General features: G+C 49.7%; 5 protein-coding genes across 5 annotated transcripts; 2 read left to right on the plus strand and 3 right to left on the minus strand.

Moving 5' to 3' along the window:
* Nucleotides 1-43: 43 nt before the first annotated feature.
* On the minus strand, nt 44-1322 carry LOC34618370 (methylosome subunit pICln). Its single transcript, XM_026338426.1, has 4 exons — nt 1211-1322; nt 565-742; nt 330-450; nt 44-112 (listed from the first exon to the last, which is right to left on the minus strand). Exons 1-4 carry the CDS (start codon nt 1320-1322, stop codon nt 44-46), a joined length of 480 nt encoding a protein of 159 aa, XP_026194211.1.
* Nucleotides 1323-2075: 753 nt separating this feature from the next.
* On the plus strand, nt 2076-3467 carry LOC34618371. The gene has a single exon (XM_022731705.2). It carries the CDS (start codon nt 2076-2078, stop codon nt 3465-3467), a length of 1392 nt encoding a protein of 463 aa, XP_022590058.2.
* Nucleotides 3468-5329: 1862 nt separating this feature from the next.
* LOC34619249 (intraflagellar transport protein 122 homolog) lies at nt 5330-11997 on the minus strand. Its single transcript, XM_026338427.1, has 11 exons — nt 11769-11997; nt 11149-11583; nt 10689-10958; nt 10028-10316; nt 9523-9746; nt 9028-9285; nt 8357-8819; nt 8045-8234; nt 7482-7901; nt 6468-7268; nt 5330-6139 (listed from the first exon to the last, which is right to left on the minus strand). Exons 1-11 carry the CDS (start codon nt 11995-11997, stop codon nt 5330-5332), a joined length of 4389 nt encoding a protein of 1462 aa, XP_026194212.1.
* Nucleotides 11998-13454: 1457 nt separating this feature from the next.
* LOC34619250 lies at nt 13455-14654 on the plus strand. The gene is given in 4 exon segments (XM_026338409.1): nt 13455-13521; nt 13669-13740; nt 13874-14136; nt 14316-14654. Coding segments are annotated over 4 exon segments (741 nt in total).
* A 5208-nt stretch (nt 14655-19862) lies between these two features.
* On the minus strand, nt 19863-22286 carry LOC34619252. Its single transcript, XM_022732554.2, has one exon. It carries the CDS (start codon nt 22284-22286, stop codon nt 19863-19865), a length of 2424 nt encoding a protein of 807 aa, XP_022589489.2.

Raw genomic sequence — 22286 nt, forward strand, 5'->3', positions numbered from 1 at the left:
GTCAACTTTGCCTTGTCCTGCATGGCAATGCTGAGAATAAAGTTCAGGCCTCATCGTCAATGGTGCCACCTCCTGTTGCATCGCGTCCTTCATTTTCCACAAATTCCCAGCCCTGAAACCAAAATGCACGATAGACATCTTTGCATCTTTGCAATCCGAAACACGTTACCCCAGTATATGCAGTACCATAGCTCCTGAGGCATTGGATAGCCTTAACTGTAGTAGCGTAGAATAACCCTCCAGGCACAAAATAGTTTGAAGGATCATGAACACTATACAAGTTGTCACTACAGGATTTTCTCTTTTGCAATTCTGGGGCTTAGAGGCACCTGTCGGCGAAGAGCTGCTTCGTCGAAAAGTTCATCTTCATCTCCATCTAATACAGCCGATTCGGGGTCCGGATGTAGCGCCGCCATTTCGCTCATGACAGAGAAAACCTGCTGTAGGCAGCTGCACAATCACCATATCGAAAAATGCAAGCATCCCCATCTTTTGATATGCGGGCCATTTCGGTCTGCATACACAAAACCATGCATTTCCTCTTGTACGTAAAAAAGGTAGTACCTTGAGTCATCTGGAATGAACTTAAGCTCAACCATTGCATCATAATCCGATGGCTCTTCGGAGTCCTCAATAGCCTCGTCTGAGCCCGAGGGCGCGGTACCGCAAGCTTGGCCGTTGGCCGCGACCAGTTGAGTGTCGCCCTTAACTTGGCAATACAGGCACGGTCTCTCACATGTTCCTGGAGGAGAGAAGAAGAGCAGTCCTTGTGGGGAAGTTCAATTGTTGAGTGGCTACTATCAGGTAGTCGAGGAAATAGCGTGCTGGTTGAATCTATGAGGGGAAATAGCAAATAGGTTAATTTGTAGCGTACGCACGAGGATCAGTCGACAGAGCGTGCAGTACAATAGAAAGGTAACTTAGCGTAAAGCTTGCGCCGACTTGAGAAAGCCACGCAATACGCTGGGAAGTAACCAGGAGGACACCACGTCCTGCAATCAACGACATACACTTTCAATGTCTTTGGTCGTCCGCGTTCAGCAGTGCCGCCATGCCATGGTAGCAAATAATCGTGCGCCCTTTCATAGCAGTGGACGGGGCTTTGGGGACACACAATGAACTTTATTGCCGCTAACTGGTAGCCTTAGACAATGAGGGTAATAGCCACGAGCGACTGCGCAGACACCAATGCTACCGTCATATACCTCACCTGCATCCTTCCCTTGAATCAGGACAGTGGTATCCGGTACTCGTATCCCAATCGCTTCACCCTCTCGCAATTCGAAGTCCGTCGGGAGATTTTGTTGTGCAACATGCGACATCTTTGGCCTTCCTAGGATCACTTTTCAAACTCCAGCAGAACAGAGTACACTCACAGCCTGTGGAAGACAGAACCTTATATAAAATTCTCCTCCGAGGCTGCCTCGACCCTGAATTCCACCCCTGATGGCGCAGCCGCGGAGGAAGCAAGCAAAGCACTCCTACCTTAGTCGTTGCATTCGACAGAGGAATAACGATGCTCCAATGTTAGAGAGCAAATGATCTATATAGAATACACAATCGGGAATGGACCAGTCATACGATTACGGCAACAGTTGGAAGAATGCTCGCTGCTCATCTGCCGAAGGGGCCCACAGGGCTTAATGGGGCTTCTGTAGTTCTCCAGCTTTGCTCTGCATTGGATAAGGGCCTGCCCCACCCAGCGGCACATGCTGTATAATGCTTATGCCCATTTTATGGCATTCTCTTGCGAATCTTGCGTTGTGCTGCGGGAACCAGCTGGGTCTAGCACTACACTTTAAAGTTTGCGACTTCGTACTAGCTTGTCGGCTGTTGTAACCTTGTCTGCATTCAAAAAGGCCCAGGGAGTATTGAGTAAACATATGGGCCCTTGTGTTTGTGCGCGGAGCTACAGGGGGACGAGGCGAAGTTGACCTCGCACTCCTTGTGCTTGTCGGTGGTGCTTTGCCATTTGGAACTGTTCAGAGATTGAGTTTCCCCCTTGCATGACGTCAAGGACCATTGGGCTCTAACCACTTGGTCTCAGGCGGTAAGAGTCGGCCTCGCTGTGTACGATGGACGCAAATGCAGTGGAATCTGCCCTAGAGTCGTGGGGTGTGCAGTTATCGCCCGAAGGCCTCTCGGCTCTAGAGCAATCTGGTATTACTTCCCCAGATGCAGTCAAGAAATATATTTTGTCTGCCGATCTGAGGCGTGTACATCTTGCTTCTCATCCCGCGGATCTGAACAATTTCAGCGCCCTAGTGAGCAGGTCCATGCAAGCTCCACCTGAAGCTGCGGCATATGCCGCTACTGCAGAGCGCCCCCAAAGTGGCGCTTCTTTGGTTTCCAAAATTTCCCTTAAAAAACCGCTACTTTGCATGGTCATGTCGTTTCAGGATGTGCGGCTGCCCTCGAAAGATGTCGATGAAGACTTCTCATGTGGCTCTCAAGGAATTAAGGGGAATCAACGGCGGCTGCTTTCTTTGAAACTTACAGATGGTCGTGGCTCGCCTTTTACGGGCATTGAGTTGCGTTTCTGTGGGCAGCTGGATTCAGTTCCCCTCTTGCCGGGTGTGAAATTGCTGCTGTTGCCAGGCCTAATACTTTATCGCGGGATTGCCTTACTCAGCCCCCAGTACGTGCAGAATTTGGCAGGAGGTGCAGCACAGCTGCAAGAAGCATTCAAGCTCAAAGCTGATGTACAGGAACGTCGGAAACTAGTACAGCATATTCTGAATGAGCATACGGAACTTCAGCAGCGGATCAAGGCAGACAAAGGGGATACTGGTCCCCCAAAGTTTGTACCTTTTTCTTTTTCTGCTAAGGTTCAGCATGTAGATGTTCGAACTATCCCCTCTATGCAGGATAGGAATTCTAGGGCATCCCCACCACAGGAAAGTCTGATGCACCAAGTTGAATTGCCTCCTGAGGCATCGCGACCAAACCCTTCAGAGCGCGAAGGTCGTTCCCTAATAATCGATACCAACACGGCCGGCCTGAAGCAAGATCGGCTAAGGCGGCTTGAAAAGGTGAACCCAAACACTTTGGGTGCTGATAAGATAAACTACGAAAGAAAGCCAGGGAGGGGGGGTCGTGGGCGGCGTGGTCGGCGACTCCACGACGAAAATATCGCAGAGTATATTAAACCGTCGGGATGTCCAGTGGCATATAGCCTTCTTGATCTGATCAAAGCTGACGCAGAGCACACAAACAGCACCGCTGCTACGACATTACTGTATGCGAGTGAGCCATATGATTACGAAGCTTGTGGCAGCAATGCGTTGGCTCGACCAAGGGCCTCATATCAATCCTCGCCGCCGAATCCAGGGGTGTCGCAGGGGGTAAGTACCACTACTTACATCCTAAGAGAAGCCTCTCGTGGGTGTTCTCGAGGGACACGCTGCTCGAATCGAGGCAATGGGAGAGCGGGAAGGGGTAGACAACGAGGAAAGGGTTCTACGTAGTGGAGTCAAGCCCAGCACTCCTAGCTTTCAGCTTTTGCAGCGCAAGAAACGTTTTTCAAAACCGTCATACGTGTAAATTTATTGAAGCGAACAGCTGGCAGAATGAGCTTCTGCCTTATTATTCACCATACTGCTCCAGGGGGATTCAACCGTATCGATTTTGTTTTGTTGCTGAGTCTAAGAAGGTGGAGGTAGCATTAGAGAAATCTAGAAGATATCTACGGTAGGAGAGTGATAAGCATGCGCCATATGGTTTTTCTTCGCTACTCCAGCGTGCCCGTTCCAGTTTGAAGCGGAAGCGACAACGTTTACAGGCGAGCTCCTGGTCACGTTTCTCTAAGGTGACCAATGTGTTGTTATTGCGATGTACAAGAAGCACCAGGCTGCTTCGCCTTTGCAACCACAAGTGAATTCCGGCTGGCTATGCTGGAGGAAACTGTTGTTGCAGGTCATGGAAGCGGTGGACGGGTAATCTCTGTGTCTGGGCATCCAGTCTCCCAAGGTTGGAATTCCTGGCCATTGATTTGACTGTTCGACAGGGGCGCCGTAGGTGCTATCAAAGTTTTGAAGGGACTGTCGTATACTGTAATTTACTGGATCTGGCTGGCCCCACGTAGAGCTTCAAGGTAGCCAGACTTTTGCCCAAATGCTGTTTGTAGTGGACAACGGTGCGCAGCTTTACATCGCCAACAGCGCCGCATGTCTTGGAGATTCATATCAGCCTTACCATAAAATGAAAACACGTTCCTCAGGAAACCTAAAAGGTGTGCAAGCCATTTTTCCGTACTTGGGAACTGTGTTACGTTGGAACGATCTATGCATCTTTGCCTGCTACCGTACTTTCATCGTTTATACTGTTGCCTTAATTGACTACCAAAGAATCATCAGGGAGGTCTTCCTCGAAAGCGCCTATAGCCAGCCACGAGCCAAGAGGTCGTCTCTTCTCTTCGCATACAACAAGACCCATGGCTAGTTCCGAGATGGGTATGGCGAAAGTGCTACGAGGTCATACACTCTGAGCATGGAGGCAGCTACGCTTGTTTAGAGCAGAAATCGAAGTACTAGGGGGCGAGCCTGAAAGGAATCAGGGGCACAGCAGCACCTTTGTAAGAGAATTTTCGCCTGGAGCAGTGCACTGCAAGCAGTGGCCGTCACCACAGTGCAATGCAAAGCCAAATCTGTGATGACCTTTCTCCAGACCCCACAGAGTGCGAGGCTTCACTTGAGGCATTCAGTTATCATCCCCCGAGAAAGATAGTGTGTTTGTCCAGCGCGATATCGGAAAAACAAGAGTACTACTGCTTTGTACAAGACGGGTGAGATACTTGCCGCCTAGTTGGTTGATCACCACTCTCGCTTGCAGCGCATACAACGCAACTGGTCACATTCGTCAATGCTAAGTGCAAGTGCAGGCATCCACAGGCCAAAACCGATGTGGAGAAACACTCTAACTGCACCATCATACCGGAGAGAAATTTGGGGAAAGTCTTAGAAATACCAATACTGTGATGAGCGCAAACATCAGCTGCATTATGTGCACCAAGGAAAACAGGCAGGGCTCCTCAATATGCTGCAGAACGCACCAGTACAATGCTATGTAGCTGTGCTTTTCTGCACGATATGGTATCCCAGAAAGATTGATATGCGAACTCATAGTTATTCCATGTACCTCTGCACCGATATTTCCCGTTTTATTTCTGACTCTATCGCGCAAGTGCTGAGGAACAAGCGAGGCCGTGCCTCATGGGGTAATGATTCAGTCGAGGGGTAAGTGAATGAGGAGAAAAATGTTCTACAATGAGAAGCCATAGCGCTACTGGGCTGTCGAACTTGTTTGAACTCAATTTATTCTGCCATTCGAATTATCGAAGGGCGAAGCATGGAAGGATCGGAGTGCGGGGACTAATCGTGGCGCAGAATATGCAGGGGTTGTTGGGTAAGAGCTGCCCCTGAGCTGGTGGGTAGATAAACAAATGGGAGCAAGTAGCGCATGCCATTAGCATATCCACCTCCACCGCTTCTGCCGCAGGCTCGTGCTGGGTTGCATTATGTAGTGCTCGTTCTGCCGGTGTGTGGGGCAGTCCAAGCAGGCGAAGAACGCGGGAACCACGGCTACCCTCTATGCATTTGTTGTTGCGCCATAAGATCTTCTCGCGTGGTTGTTGCTGTATTGCTTTGGCACTAAGAAGGGGCGGCTGGAATTTAACAGGACCAGGAATAGATGCTATGTGGGGTGATGAAGTTGAGGCCTGACGCCGCAGCATGCTTCTCCGAGCAATTGTAAGGAACTGCTCGTCTACAGAACAGCCTTTAGCGTCAGGGGATAATTCTGTTCCCGTCGGTAGACTGCTTTGCTCCGATTCGTTCTGCGGGCAGTACTCAACTGCTGCTAGTGGAGCAAATGTGCCAAATTCTAGTGAAATAGGGCACCCGCAGCTCCCACAGCTTATGTCCACACCAAGAGGAAGGGCTTCAGAAGTCACGAGAGGCACTGTTGTCCCGCACAGAACACAGATCGTACTGCTCAAGGTTTTAAGAATTTCATGCATCCTAGGAACCGCTGCAGCTGAGGCTGATGCTGCTTTAATCTTTACTGCGAGGTCAGCTCTCTCCCTCCTTTCAGGGTCGCGCAGAGCAAGGCGCCATAGCTCATTACAAGCAGCCGCTGCAACCTGCATATACGCCAGAGAGTAACAGTGGTAAAAGTATCATTGTGCATCACCGAAGGGGATTTCTATGGGTTTACCATATTTTCTTGAGTCACAAAGTATCAACGTTTGCAGCAATATTGTGTTTTTTAATTGTTCTGTCCTGTTTGTTGAGGCCAAGCAGAGGTCAGCATATGGCATTGTATTTCGAAGTTCAGATCATAAAGCGAGCGGCAATGACATATTTCAAGGATGACTGAACAGCATGAGTGGAAAACAACTGAGCCAGTTAGTGTTGACGAGTAGTGCATTGTACGCTGATTGGTAGTGCAGAACATATTTGGCAGCAAACCTCATAGTCATGGATTTGAAGCGCTGCTTCAGCCATTAGCCGTAACACTAGAACCGTTCGGATGCCTTTGACACGCCGATCAAGCCGAATCCCACAACTACGCAAAAACCCCTGGACTGGAGGGCGGTCCAATGCTGCCTGTGCCTCCTGCCACCACGAATGTAAGCGCCAAGATGGCCGGAGCCCTCGACCAAGTGCTTGAGTGCCATTTAACCGACGTCTCAGACCTCCTACAAAGGTATTTTTGTCGTCGACGGCACTGCTTGCGCTGGAATCAGGGCTATCAGGTTTTGCTAGAGGTGCCAAGGCATGAGACCATAGAAAAGCACAGGCCCGTAGGAGGGCGTGTGCAGGCATCGCACGCCTCGCTGGTGAAGATGATGCATAGCGCCACAACACGAAATATACCCCATAAATCTCTGATATACGTCGAAAGTAGCAAACAAGGTAGCGAAAGATGCAACGAGGTAGATTAGCAGGCTCTAGATGGTTCATAGCACCTGCAAGGCCATCACTAGCCATTCCTGTTACCTCGCAAGCAAGACTGCATGGTGAACTGTCCATCAGTTTTACATCACCGGTTGCCATGTTCGCAAAAGCTATGGCCAGCGCCCAGCTTCTCGCAGCTGCCTGAGCATAAAGCTGTTGGGAGATTGCACATTCTAGTAAAGTGGCCTCCAAGCGCAGTGCCATCTTTTCCCTCCCAGCTTGCCGGAAGACCTTCACAGCTACTTCAGGCTGATCCCGGCGGATGAGCTCGTTGGCCCATGGCACAAGCACATGTTTTAGGAGCGTGGGATCCTGAAAAAAAACATCAACTACCAGCCATATTCTGGTGCATCCAGTCAGCACTACTAGAAATTCGCCGACTTGCTTGCAGCACAGCGTACTATAGTCTGATGTTACATACTCTTACCGAGCCTCCCTTTCGCAGCAATCATAGGCCAGATCCACTTATGTAGATTTTACATGCAACAGTTTAGCTGTGCAACTAGGTTTGTGTTTTCGTTCTACCTCCTTTGCTCTGGAGAGGGCTTCATGCCACCGACCCGCCCGCATTAGGACTTTTAGAAACCCAATTGAGTCCCCCAAGGACAATAGCGCCTCCTGAGCTAAGTTTATATGACTGCCGCTCTCAAAAAAAGGTATAGCCCAGCGCAAAGCATCTCGCATCTCGTGATCTCCACTAAAATCTTCGCTTGTTTCTAAAAGTGGGCAAGGTATTTTTGCATCGGTTTGATTCTGGTGATTGCCTAGTTTTTGATTCTTTCGAGGCCGGTACGTCCGAAACAATTCAATTAGGCTTTGCGTCGCTCCAATATTTGAGTACACTCGGCTCGCTCGCTCAACCTGTCCTGTGGCAACGTACAATCGTGCCGCTTCTCGTAATGCTTGCATAAATGCTTCCTCCAGCGCAGACTTATCTTGTTCTTCCTGTGATTGGTTAACGTGTATCGCAAGAAGGCATCAGAATAGATAAAGAATCCATATTGTATTTATTTTTACGGTGGGCCCGTACTCAGAACTACCACGATAGTGCAAGACACGCTCAATATTGTCAAGTCTGGTCAAAATACCGTTCGCAAAAGCTTCCCTCCTGATTCATTTGTTGATGTGGCAGATTTTTGCCTTGCACTACTTGCAATTGCCTCGCCAGCTTTGTTGGGCGCCTCAGGAAAGCCTATTGTTCCATCCTTTGGATCTACGTCTAGAGTATCGCACTGCGCTTTTGCGGCAATAGTGGCCCATTGCCGGGCTTCAGCCCACCTGAACTTTGGGCACGCATACAATGGGAAAGGTCTGCACACGCCAGCCGAAATACCTTAGTATAGTTGTGTTTACTTGAGTGCTTGTAAAATAAACAAAACTAAGCTACCGTGTGAACAGACTTTCGCAAGTCAGCAAACATCTCAGACGCCCGCTGAGGAAGGCCAGCTTTTCCCCACTCATCGGCTGCTGCCGTGAAGTTCTGGACAAACGCGTACGCGTAGGCTCTGCAAACATACTGTTGTAGATCTGTTGGAATGTTCAGTACATCCAGCTCCACCTGGACTTGATTTAGCATACATATTGCTCTGTAATCTTTGCGACGTTGGAAACATTTGCGTGCCAGTTTCAAGTCCCCTTCGCGGAGACATTCTAGCCCCAGCTGCTTCAAGTCGTTATCTGTTGCCCCCAGGCAGGCAAGATTATATGCACTCTTGAGATCATTTTTTTTGAGATATCGATAGATGGCAATCTTGTAGTCAATCTTCACTTGGTGCATCTTTTGACGATACAAACAAAATGCGGATGAACCCATGAAACCAACTACGATACCCTGGAAGCCTTGTTGGTACGGCAAGAGAGACCCTAAAAGTACAATCACAGTGTATTATTCTCGCGTGGGCGTTTTACGCATTTCCACATTCGTTGGCCTACTGCGTATCTTCCACTAGCGCGGGACTGTATCCTTTACCTGCTTTAATAATGAGAGCATTACGGCTGGTGACAGATAACAAGTCATCAACCCAAAGATTCCAAGCAACAGAAGTGCAGCCTTGCTGCGAATGCACACGACGTTTGTTCTGTAATTCGAAAATGTGGAGCTCCTTGTTTTCATCTATGATAGCCAGCCGGCTGCGTTCTGCTGACACGTCCACGCAAACAATGCCCGTATGGTGGTGAAGAAGTGGCAACGGTAGTTCCTGGTGGACGTAAACATATAACACCTCTCCATTTCTTAGACCAACTAATAGCGCCTCAGCTCCCGGTGGTCCTCCAAGCACTCGTACGTAACGAACAGCAGCCTTCAGATTCCACTGCCTTTGGGCTTTCCCTAAGCAAACGGCAGAGGTTTGCATCGACGGCAATTTAGGGGTGTCCATCAGGTAGCCTGAAGCTGAGCTGGATCGGGCAATCTATGAATACGTAAATCCACTTCTCACGTGGTGCAAGGGCACTGCTCTGAACTGTGCTTGACGTATTTTGGGCTGACAAACTCACAACCAATTAGAAAGAGCTAAACATAGTACATTTGCAACCGCTGCTGGCTTGGACCAGGGCTCGTCCCTACCTTCCAGATCATAGAGTTTCAGGGTGTTGCCGTGGCATAGAACCACTGAATGGGCAGCCAAAAGCAATAGAGAGCATTCAAAAGATCCTTTGAGGCGATGCACTTCACGGTATTCCAGAGTTCCTAGAGCAGCCTGGCAGGCCTTTGAGATGACGATACACCTTTTAAGCTGAACTGCCAGCAGCTGCCTGTAGACGGCTACCTTCTGAATGAGCTCATCGAACCTGCATATGTCTGCACTACACGGAGAGGGCTCATTATTTATCCAACGCATAGGTTCAGAAACAGTTGTACTATGCGAGGGGGGCACTTGCTGCTATGAGCTATCGAGATGTTTTCACGTTTGTATGTGCTCCTTCTGGCAGCTACCGGTTGATGGGGAGTCGATAGAGCTTCATTATTTCTTTTGCAGTAGTAAAAAAAACCTTGTGTTCAAATTGTTCTACTTGCGACCTATGCATGCCCCTAACTCTCTAAATAGGGCGAGGTAGGGCTCATTTCCTACGGAATAGTGACTGTCTTGTTGCACAGTAGGTTATGAACGGTGAGTTCGCAAAGAGTTGTCCGACGAGCATACACCTCGCGGTGAAGGCCATGAACCACTGGAAGCCGCAAGTTTAGTATCCCAACGTCGCCCTGACGGTTCGTGAAGGCCAGTCGCTGGCCAGACGGGAGGAAACAGCAAGCCGTGGCCTCGAGCCTCTCACCAGAAACATGGAGGGGCTGCAGGTAGATTCCATTAGAGCTCCACAACGTTATGCATCCGTCTACACCCACCATGACCAGATAGTCGCCTGAACCGCATAACTTGTACACGCCAAGTGAGGCCGTCCTTGCCGGTCTTCTTACCACCTTTTAGAATAACTAACCCACTTGGCTTGAACTACGTGTTTAAACTATTTCATTCCTGTGACTGTACTAAATTAGTCAAACTCTGTCTTTCTTTAGCCTACTCTTGTATTTGATAATGTAATTATGCCTGAGCCAAGGGTTTCGTCAATGTAGCATAGAGAGAGGCCCCCTTTCCAATTCCAATAGCAAATACATACGCCTCACTAACAGTGCCATGGGTAAGCATAAAAGACGTGCTAGGGAGAGCCAAAGCATGAAGACCCAGCACTGACTTCAAGTCGTTGGCTGTCAGGTGTTCTGTAAACAGAGCCCACCTCCTGGAGAGAAAATAGCGCTCAAGGGGTCATGGGTGAGGGGTGTTGATATGATGGGCACTTCCGCATCAACATCAAGTAGCCACATACTCGGCTCAAAAGTACAAGCCACTAGCAAACTGTCACGTATATCTGCACTCTTTGAGCTGCCTTCAGCAGCTGTACGGCGAGAAGGGCGCCATGACACGGTCCAAACAGCTGCCCCCAACTGCTGACTCCACAGCTGAGAACTTGATCTGTCATGCACTACAAGTAATCCACTATACTGGCCTTCATTCAGCGTAAAGCACATACAGCATATACGGTTTGCTTACCAGAGTGGAGCCATAGCGCAGTTGGAAACGTGGGAGCCATGCGAAACCACAATTATGTAGTTATGCGAAGGCCAAAATTCGTGTATGTCACAACGAGGGATGTGGTGCACCCCTTTTGCTAGCGAGGGTTTTAGGCATCTTCTAACCTGAAGCGAGTCGCTGGCCTTCCTCATCCCAAGACAGGCAACAGATGCGTGAGCTTACTTTATCTCTTACATACCGCTGGATGGAGGTGCTGGTAGCGCTTGACTTTGATTCACTAGTACTGGTTGCAAGCCGAACAATCATAGAACCTGCCCTGCCGAGACTGCTAGGAGTACTCTGCAAATCGCTGCTGCGGCTCAAGCGGGAAGCGGCTCTAGGAAAAAAAATGTTTTCGGAACTCGCAAAGCTCCTAGACTTTTCATTATCTGGGGCTTGCTGGTCTTCACAGCGCCACAAATCGAGCTCTTCTGCCGTTCCAATGGCAAGGATGAAAACTCGCGGGTTGAATGAGAGAGTCTGCACACTACCTGAACAAGTGCAATGCCTCAGGGGCTCCCCATCTGCATCCCATATTATCACTTGCTTGTCGCATCCTCCTGAAAAATCATGAGCCATAGGGGCACGCAGAAGAAAAGTTTCACGCTTTGCCTAAAGACAAGGGCAGGTTAGCTTATGGTAAATGGGAAGCCGTTTGTATAGCTCCGCTTCTTGAGCGTTTGACCTGAATTTCTGATAATAAGCAGTACTCAACTTTACAAAAGTCCAGCGACCCTGCTCTAACCTGAAGCAAATGTATTCCCATCGGAGGCAAACGCAACAGCATTAACGTCCCCCTTATGACCACCAAGTGCCCGCAACGTCTCGCCCGACTCAACCTCAAGAAGAAGCACGCAGCATCCGACTCCTAAAACGAGTCGAGCCCCGTCGGGGCTGCAAGCGACACTCCACAAGGTGCTTCTTGCATCATCTCCCTGAGCTGTCCGTTGTCGCCAGACGACGTTGCCCTCCATCGTGCCCTCTCCATAGTCTGCTAGGTGATGCAATAAATCTAGGTACTCCAAAACATGTGCCTGAAGGTCGACGTTTCACAATTGAACTGGGTAACAATGCACCTTCAGTTATGTTTCACGCCTAAGTAGATGCTACATCTATTGTTCCCACCTGAGAACGGAACGGATATTGTATTCCTACTGATACGTACTTCAGCTCGATCTTCCTATATAGTTAAACAACATATATATAAAGTGATAAAGTGATCTAAACTCTAGAAACTGCGTATACGGTCTTCGTAGGTGGCTGCTACGAAGAGGGTATGCAAAGTGCGCTACTGCGCATACGTTACAAATGTGGCATCCGGTTTTCGAAGTAAGTGGGCGGAGATTTTAAAGCGGACTTGCTTGTCTGCCCAAAGCATGATTTCCTCACTTCCGTTATGAATGTAAATGATTAAATACATATCGCATTGAGTGTTGAATTTTGCACACGATGGCCTTAGACTATGCTATATTAGGTGCCGGAGGCTCCACTTTGACGAAAATGCTATAATTGTAAAGGCCACGGCAGGGATGACTTCTAACAGTTAGTAAATTATAACCGTATGGGACCGTGCTGTTGCCCTCACTGAGTAAAAATTTTGAGAGGTCACCTTAAGATGTCGATTGCGTCGCAATTGAATGGATAACACTTGGCGAAGCCATCCGGCGCAAACAGTGGAGAAATAAAAAATGCAAACAGTGGAGAAATAAGGAAACGTGCCAAATAATTCCTTACTGGAGAGTAGCACTATAATATAGACTTGGATATAATTCGAGTGAGTTGCCATAATTTTTCCGGGCCCCACTTATAGGATGCCCAAACCAGAAGCTTAGCATGCTGCATGTGGCACCTGCGGGGCTGATAGCTCGCCTAGGAGGTAGATTCGAGAGCTGCCGTGGTACTTGCATATTCTGCGCCAGAAGGAAATGCTATGAAACTAGCTGAAAGGACTGCTGGCCGTGGCTGCCCTACCAATGCTTGTTATCAAGCCCGCCGCGCAGGTGATTCAGCTGTCGCCAAACATTTCCTTACCAGATACCCCTATTCGCAAGATACTAGTTGTGTTATTGAAGTTTAGCCTACCACACGGACAGGACTGCAAAACGGTGTATAGTAGGGCGCTCTCCGAGGCAAGCAACTGGCGGAATGGCATGTGTATAGCCGACTTGCTGCAAAGTCATCTTCGGTTCTCTTGAGCTTCACCAGCCTCAGCATTGGAACAGTAGTACCAGCGGTATGACAACTACAATACTGGGATGCCAGATGCGCCCTTTTGACGCATGTTCCCCTAAATTGTCAGGTTGTTTTGCCGGCAGCACTATTCCCATCGGGTCATGCACGAGGCTATTCAGGTCAACGGCATCAGAGGAAACTCATCAATAAAGGAACTAAGGATTTAAGGGTCCATCCTAGGTCTTGCTCTTTCGCGGCAATGGCGGGAGAGAAAGTTCGCGTCAAGTGGGTGGTGAACTGTACCGGGGAGCCAACGACTTTCAATGGTAAAAAGCCCTTTGCACAGTCTCTTTCTTCCTCAAATATTATCTAGCATAATACTTTGCGGATTGTGTCTGGAAGATCGTGGTAGTGCTGCGACAGTGGACTTTCTAATTCCTGTGCCGTTGCTTGGTTCGGAATGCCTGCCGCAGAGTCACTAGTAGATGTAAATGCCACCATCCGGGAGGTAAAAGAATTAGTCTTCGGGCAAGAGCTAGCTCGAGGTATGTACGCTGCAACAAAATGCTAAGAGGCCTTTCATAAATCATATACAGTATCAGAATGTTGAGTCAGCTGTACGTGTCTAGAGTATGCACCACATCAAATGGACCTCATGCGGGATATGTTGCCATGCAGGCCTTAACGTGCGTGTGATTTTCTTGGGACGAGAGCTCGCAGACAGCGACTCCCTAGCTTCTCACCTTCGTATGCCTGCAAGGGTAGCTGCAGTGGGACCGTGTACAGCCTCATCTTCAACCGATGCGCCTGAGGTCCCAGACGTTACTCTTCATGCTGTTCTTTCTACTCGCCTGCCGAGTGCAAGGAGCAGTGGTGTGAATGGCCGCACACACGTGGGTGCGTCTAGTTGCGGCAATTTAGGGTGACTGTGGCGCTATTGGGTGCCTTCATGCTGCAGTTCCTCTGTTGCCCACCCTGCCCCGTCCCCCTATCCCATCACGCCCACATGTGCGTATCCGTGACTTAAGGTGTCTTGTGGATGTTATACATCTCTTCAGTCTTAAGTCATTGATACGAATGCGATCGTATGAATTTGTGATACATCTTGTCATTGTTGGAGAATCGAACTCGGTTGATTGCTTGCGCAGGTGGAGGCAGCAGCGACGAAGGCGATTGGTCTGTGGTCGTGCTGGGCATGACTGTTTTTGTGATCCTGTGCGTTTGTTGGTACCATCGCCTTGCATTTCCAACGGATTTCACCCCATTTTCCTCACTGCTGCTGGTTTTCTTCACGGGATTTTACGCTTTCGCGATTCGCGGGGTTGTCATGCGCCTCCTCAAACTTGCCTTTGGTTGCTTGCGCCGCCCCTGGGGGACTGTTGACGCCTCATCCCAACCAACGAGGCCGGTAGCAACAGCACGTGCTTTTCCGGAAGTCCCCCACCGCCCTTTGAGCTAATGCCGGAGCAAAACTGGGGCGCTGGCCGGCCACAGCCGCGAATTGGTACACTCGCGATGTGGTGACGACCCCGCGGCCCTGGTGGTATCGACTCTCCTTTGATGAACAACGGATTCACGCGTATGTGTAAGACTATTGACGCACTCCCCCAGGAGCCGTAGTGCTGTTATATGCGCTGAATGCTGCATCATCCTCCACGAACACACTATCATGACAATGTGCGCTTGGAGACAGCACACAAAGTACACTCCACGCCTACAAAGCCTGAAGAGCCCCTATCTGCAGCGCAGTGCTGGAAGCTGCAGAGGCAGAGCATCTTGTGCGCTGGTGACCCCGAGAGCGAACTGTAGTACAAATGTAGGTACTATTTTTGAAGCAGAAGCTTGAATAGACAGTGGCTACGTCTGGCAGGGAGTAGGGCTTTTGCCGGCGTATGTACAAGATTCACCCACGCACTGCTATGATTTATTTGGCAGTCATCCGCCAACCAACTCGCCGGTTTAAGGGCCGTGAGGATCCTTTCATGCGCAGCTGTCGAACTCGGCATCGCCGCTGCGACCTGTCAAGTATTACATTTTCATAGTGACAGTGGTAATCCCTGTTGAAATGGAACTTACTAAAATGTGCCCAAATTCTGTATGAAAGAGCACAAAGCTTGCCATCTCTTTCCATTCTGAATGGCATCGTTTAGAGTCGGGGGTTACAGACCACGTTCCCCAGAATGCAACCTACGTGCAGCTACTAGCGCCCTAAGGATTTCGAATTCAATATTTACTGTAGTAGGGACGCGTTCTAAGCACCATACAAGGCCACCGGTGAAGGATCATGCTTTTGGGGCTTCTAGCTGTGGTCACTGATGCCACAGGTGTCTTACCCCCGTTGAGACAGATATAGATAAAGTGATCACCTTTTTCTAAAATCGTCTTATGGCTGTCCCAATCGTTGCTGCGCGATTCGGGCCACGGATGGCATCACCCCGAACTTTTTCTTTTTGATATTCTTCCCTGTAAGAAAACACATTCGAGACTTCAGCAAGACACAAGGCTGCCGCGCAACGTACTATTTTCTTACAGTTTACTACTGTTACATTCCTATGCACAATGCCCTCGGTGGCAAATCCACATAAGTCATTTATCTGTGGGATACCCGGCTCATGGCCACCTCACTGAATGATCGTGAAAAGCTTCATGAAATCCTCTCCTCGGGTGTTTATTGCGTCTGGGCTAAACACGTCAAGTGTGTTGAAGGCTTCTTCTGCCGCATCATTCTCTGAAGCCTTATTTAGCGATACCGGGGAGTGGTCAGGCGTCCTTTTTGGCGCTTCTACGAGGCCATACTTCGCCGATACCATGCGTGACAGGCTCGGAGCAGTTAAGCCGTTGTTGAGAGCTCGTTCGTGTCTGAAAGTGCGTTTAACACGGCAGAAAAAACGGGGGCTGCCAGTGGGACCCATGACAGAGTTATCACCAGTCGTGATCTAATTTATCAGCTGAACCACTTCATACTATCTCCAACATTCCTATGTACTTCATGGGCACACGACTTTCAACTAAAGAATCTGCTTTGGTAATGCAGATTCAAGGTGTGCATGTACCGTTGCTGCGCCTTTATGTTCTTTTTGAAATAATTAAACAGCACCTCCCTGGCCGGTTCATCCAGGTTCTCTCGAAAGCATGAACAGGGCATCTCCGGTGGGGCCCAAGCGCTGTAGCTTTGAGATGGGCAGCCGCCCACTGTTTGGCATCTGCGCAGTGAGCCGAGGCGGCGGTAATCACGGTGCTTCAATTCCCCACATGAGCACTGTGACTTTAGCAATGAATGATTCTTCGCTGGATCTGCTATATCGACAGGCTTTGTCTCCAGTAGTGTTGTAGACCTTGTATTAAGGCTACACCCCGGTGAATTGCCATGGACACTTCGACTTTTTGATGAATTCCACAACGGATAAAAAGGGTATTCTCGGATTCGGCGTGCCACCAGTGGAAGGCCCTTAATACCAGACTCCTGAATGTTTGCTTTCCTGAAAGGCTCAAACACAGGGAAGAACTACGAAACTCAAAAGTACTGCTGGCACGGATCATGCTTCTGGCAGTGTCTAGTTTCTAGAGCGTCACTGGGGTACCCAACATGCTCTGAGTTCTGACAGTAGCACGACAAATCCTAAGCATGAACGAATATGCCATTCGCCGCTTTATGTGGGCTGTTTGGAATACATTGTGTCAGAAGCCTGTATAGTCTCGCACAGGACATTACGCGCCATAGTCCGATTCTGATCTGACCACCCCTTGCAGTGAGAGGCTCACCGAGGCTCCATGCTTCAATCAGATGCAGTCCTGTAAAACTTTGCTTCAATTAGATGCAGTCATGAGAAACTTATTTTTGCCAAGCTAGGAGAGTGGCAAGCCAAACTGGGGGGTATCTCAAATGGCCCGAGTCAACTGGGCATGGGCACTTGAAGGACCAAAACGATCGCTAGTGTTATATATCATATAGCAAACGTAATAACAAGACAAAACTTAACGGATGATAGAGCAAAAAAGAGAACGGGTTGCAGCAGTAAAGAGCTGAAGTGGGATCCCTCATGTATCGCCGTCCAACGTAGTTCGACGAGCAGCGGATACTCATGGCAGCAACCAAATGCTGCTTCCCCGACTAGGCATGCTGATCATACATCATTATGCTGACTAGTATAACTATTAACACTGCTTTCTCTAGATAGTAGCACTCCCTCACGATACAAATTTGTCGCGCCAGAACCAGTGGTTAGAAAATGCATGCGTGCATGCTTTGTTGTACTTAGTGGATTGGGAGTGAAGGGCGTACTTTCTAAACTAATCGGCACACTCACAAAGTGAACATTCTGTGTATTTACTGTTGTACACTCCACTGCGTGGTTACATCGGATGCTTCCATCCTAGGCGAACACAGAGTGAATGCCGCCAACGGCCGATATCGGTACGCCGAGTTGATATCTACTGGAAGTTTATTGCGGCACAGTAGTGCTAGCTGCACTGTATCAAGGACCACAGTATAATCCACACTTGAAAAGCACTGCCTAGTGCCATCCGCTGATGTGTAGACCATATACCACACTTACACAACATAATTTGAGTCAGTTGCCATTCATTGCAGGCTTTCTGGATTTCGCGGCAGTGTGCTGTTTGGCATTGCCTGCGCCATTTTGGAAAGCAACTGAAATCACATAAAGGAATTTTCCTGCAATGGTATCAGTAATTCTGCATGTGGCAGGCCACTCGCTGCCGCACCGGCTACCCGACTGTGGCGGGCCAAGCTACATACATATAGGCACTTTTTACTACACAAGTTATATTTAACCAAAAATATTTGGCTTTTAGCACATATTATTTACTTTGGAGTACTATAGGCTTGATTCAAAAGAAGACGAAATACGTGCGTGTGTGCCAGACGCTATGTGCAGCTAGCTGCGAACGCTCGGCGTGCTTAGAGGGTGCAGCAACGCGTAGCCCCGCCGCACGCCTTCCCCCATATCGGAACCATTGAGGACGAGGGCAGGAGAATCAGGAAGCTTCTTTGAAATACACGCAATGCCTGTCTACGAATTGTATCGAGTCTGGACTGAAGTGTCAACCTAGGGAGGCCTGGTATAAAGCGTTGTACTTATGATCCCCTTCCCAGAATTCACAAAACTTGCATACTAAATCAGAGCAAGCTTTCGGGCCGCACATATAGGCTTACGCAGGTACTAGGGGGAGTAATCCTGCTGGCACTTCGTTTCCGCAGTGACAATGGCAAGCAGAAAGTCACCTCGATGCCACAACGTACAGATCGCTACCCTTAGCTGTTCCTTTAAGGGTGTCATCCACCTGGCTCGGCGTGCCTAGCCTCTCACTTCCACGCGATGGCTTTTGTGCAGCGAGGAGCTGTAACAAAACCCAGAAATGTAATGGTATGAATGTCACTCAAGCTCTCGATTTACACAGATCTACAGTTTTGTGGGGAACCGTGGCTTTGTATAGCACTGTATAACCCGAATCCCAGTATCCCTGGCCCGTTGCTCAGTCAGTATAATGTTGCCTATTGGGTAGATGGGGGCTACGCCGAACTCCTTTCCGGTCCTTGCGTCATTGGCCACAGTGCTGTGCACCTTGGCAGTGATACAAGCCTTATCAATTACCATGATTTCTGGTTCCTGGGATTTCTGATTTCGCGAAAAATATTTAGGAGCCCTCGCCTTGAATGTGACCGCCACAATTGAGGTGTGAACAGACTCATGCATCAGGATTGAAAGGCAGTGCAGGCGGTCGATTCAAGGATCCCTGAAGCACCCTAAAGTGGTGAAATATTGCCTATACCCTTGTACTGCACACAGAATTGTTATTCTCCTGCATGGGAGCTGCTAAAGCGAACTCCAGATCAAACATTCACTGAATAGAGGAGCTATCAGGTTGCCATGCCTCAACCTGGAGCACCAGGGTGCTTTGCACATAGGAAAATCAACCTGATTGTAAGTTTGCCTTCACTCTGAAAGATATGAAAGGACCAACCTCGCCCGCTGGACATACTGGTCTGGTTGGCAGGTAATAGCCGACAAGCATTCAGGCCTGCCTTCGGCGAATGAACACGAATTACAAAAATACAGAGCGGCGGGTGACTCATTGAGCCACAATGGAACGGTGAGAAGCCGATGTGATCTCACGGCTTCGAGGAGACTTGTGCGGCCTCCACAATAGAAAGAAGAGCTTCCGAAAGCGCTCACAGCGCATGCAAATAGCACAAAATGCATGCATGGTGCAGCACAGAAGCTATATGAATGAAAGTCGCATGCTGGCGGGCTCAAGATTATTGGCAGGCCATCATGACAGGACGCCGATCACCCGGGTGCCATGGTTTCTGCCGGGTTGCCAACGCTGTACAGTAAAGAGCTGCAATACTGCATATAACACAAAAGAGCTACCGCCTAATAGGAACGTTATGACCTCCTTCCACTCTAGTGCCGCAAGGCTCCTACGCCTTTTCAATGGTACGTACCTAAAACAGTCTTCGTGGTTCACTTGGACATCTAGCATTAATATATAGATTCGAGATGTAACGATCTCGCCATTTTACAGTCGCATGCTCGGCGAGGGTCATTTCGCCTTTAGGAATAGCCCTGCTCTACTTGCGGTATCACATGCCGCTGCATGTCGACCGTCGCATCGCGTTGCTGGGTGCGCTCAAGCCCAGTGGTCACTCAGCTGTAACTGGCTGTGGCTCAATGCAATCCTCATGAGGTGAACCCGCACGCTTCCCACGTCTAGAGCTGCCATTAGCCTGTGCTGCTTGATGGGTTTCCGCCCACTCATTAAAGTCTTCTGGAACGGATTTGCCGGTAGCGAGCATGTGTTCTTTATACACCTGCCATCCCCCTTCTTCGGCCAATACAGAAAACAACGGACCCGGGTGCTGACGGCGCCACGCAAGCCATGCAATTGTGGGCTGGCGAGCTTGTATATATTCAGCGTAAGTCTCTGGAATAGCCTTCTGACCAGCAAAAGCTGCACGATACAGACGCCATCCTAGTGGGTCACTGAGGATGGTATACCGGGGACCCGGGTGAAGCTTCTTCCACGCTAGCCACTCGCGAAGGGCCTTTTTTCGAGCCCCAACAGAGTTTTGCCATTCCTCGAACTCCTCAAGGGGTGCGCCGCTCGTTGCTTCTTTCATAGCGCTATAGAGCTTCCACCCCTCCGGATCCTGAAGCACTTCCACCATAGGGCCCCTGTTTTTCCTACGCCATAGTGCCCAGTTCATGGTGGCTTCTTGGCATCGACGCTGAGGAGACTCCATCCATTCATCGTAGGACAGCGGCACTGGGGAGCCCCCCAACTGAAGCTTTCTGACGTATAGATTCCACCCCTCCTGGTCCTTTAGAACTTCAGCCAGTGGTCCAGGATGCCGACGCCTCCATAACTTCCAGGAAGGTGTCTGGCTACTGCGTAATCTAGAACTTGGTGTGCGAAGCCACTCTTCGTAGGTCGCAGGAAAGGTTTCGCCATTCACTTGTGCAATAGCTTGTCTGATGGCGAACCCCTCCAATCGGCGCGGAGCAGTCCAGCGCGAGGAGGACCTCCACGCAGCCTGAACATGGGAAAGTGAATCTGCTGCATCAGGTTCCCACTCCTTAAAGCTTGCAGGCAGAGAGGTTCCTAGTGCTTCTATAAATGTTCTAAACAGCTTCCAGCCTTCTTCTTCAGTCCCCAGTAACTGCAGAAGTGGTTGCTCAGCATGACGCTCCCTCCACTGAACCCATTCGGCCGCTGCAACAGCGACACGCTGTTCAGGAAGCTGCAGCCACTCCGTGTATGTTCGAGGAATATAAACGCCTCTCGCATTCATAAGAGCGAAATAGAGCTGCCACCCTTCGCTGCTCTCCAGTACACTGATGAGGCTACCATGATGCTCTTCACGCCACGCTGACCATGCGTTCGAAGCCTCCTCCAGAGATCGGAACCCCTCGTAGGTCTCAGGAAGCGGCCGTCTAGGTTTGCTCATGGCTGCTCGGTACAGCTCCCAGCCTTCCGAATCCTGTAAGAGCTTTGTCAGATCCGTAGAACTCTGTGCGCTAAGCCAAGACAGCCAGGCATCCATCGCAGCAGTCTGTGGCTTACCCTTCTGCAGGCTGCTTGCTGACTTGCTCTTGGGCTTGATACCCTTGTCCTTGTTTGCATCCGACTCGCCACTACCAGCGAGTTTGTCCTTTTTAGATGCTGTGCGCTGTTGCTGCGGCAGCTGTAGCCACTCCTCGTAACTAGCTGGGAGTTCGCCCTTTAAGCCATTTTTCTGTTGCTGTTGTTCCAGCTCACTCCTGTACAGCTGCCAACCGCGGGGATCTGATAAGACGCGAGCCAAAGGACCCGGATGCTCACGACGCCATGCCTGCCATGAAGAGTTCGCCTTTCGGTCCTTCCATTCCTCGTACGTCGGATCGGCTTGTTTTCCGGTGGCCTCTAGCATACGTTTATATAAATTATAACCTTCGGGCTCAGCTAGCACCTTCCGCAAGGCGCCGGGGTGCATGCGCCTCCACGTTGTCCACGCTTCCATTGCCACCGTTTTAATTGTATTGGGCTCACGGCACCATTCTTCATGAGTATCAGGCAACTTAGTATCCTGTGACGCACGTTTCGCTTTGTAAAGGGCCCAGCCTTCGGGGTCAGCCAGGACTTCGGTCAGCGGTCCTGGGTTCTGGCGGCGCCACTGTACCCAAGACTCATATGCCAAGCTTCTTCGTTGATCTTGCTGCTGAAGCCATTCTTCGTAAGTCGGAGGCACTGTGGCGCCCTTCTCTTGCTTCATTGCGTAAAAGAGCTGCCACGCATCAGGGTCAGACAGAACTTCTCGGAGTGGCTTTGGGTGGCGTCGCTTCCATTCTACCCAGCGTTGCGTACATTTAGTGCTGGCAAGCCATTCTTCGTAGCTTTCGACATGAGCTTTCGCAGTGCCGTTATGACGCAGCATTTCCTTGTAGAGGCGCCACGCCTCAGGGATTTTCAGAGCCTCCTCCAGCGGCATCCTGTGCTTCGAACGCCAAGCCCGCCAAGCGCGAAGTGTTGCTGTTGCCTCTTCCGAGCTCTGGGGCCTTGAATCGCCCATCTTTGCCTCCCCCTCCAT

Source organism: Cyclospora cayetanensis, unplaced genomic scaffold (genome assembly GCF_002999335.1).
Source record: "Cyclospora cayetanensis isolate NF1_C8 unplaced genomic scaffold, CcayRef3 CcayRef3_contig_26, whole genome shotgun sequence".
In the NCBI taxonomy this organism is placed as follows: domain Eukaryota; phylum Apicomplexa; class Conoidasida; order Eucoccidiorida; family Eimeriidae; genus Cyclospora; species Cyclospora cayetanensis.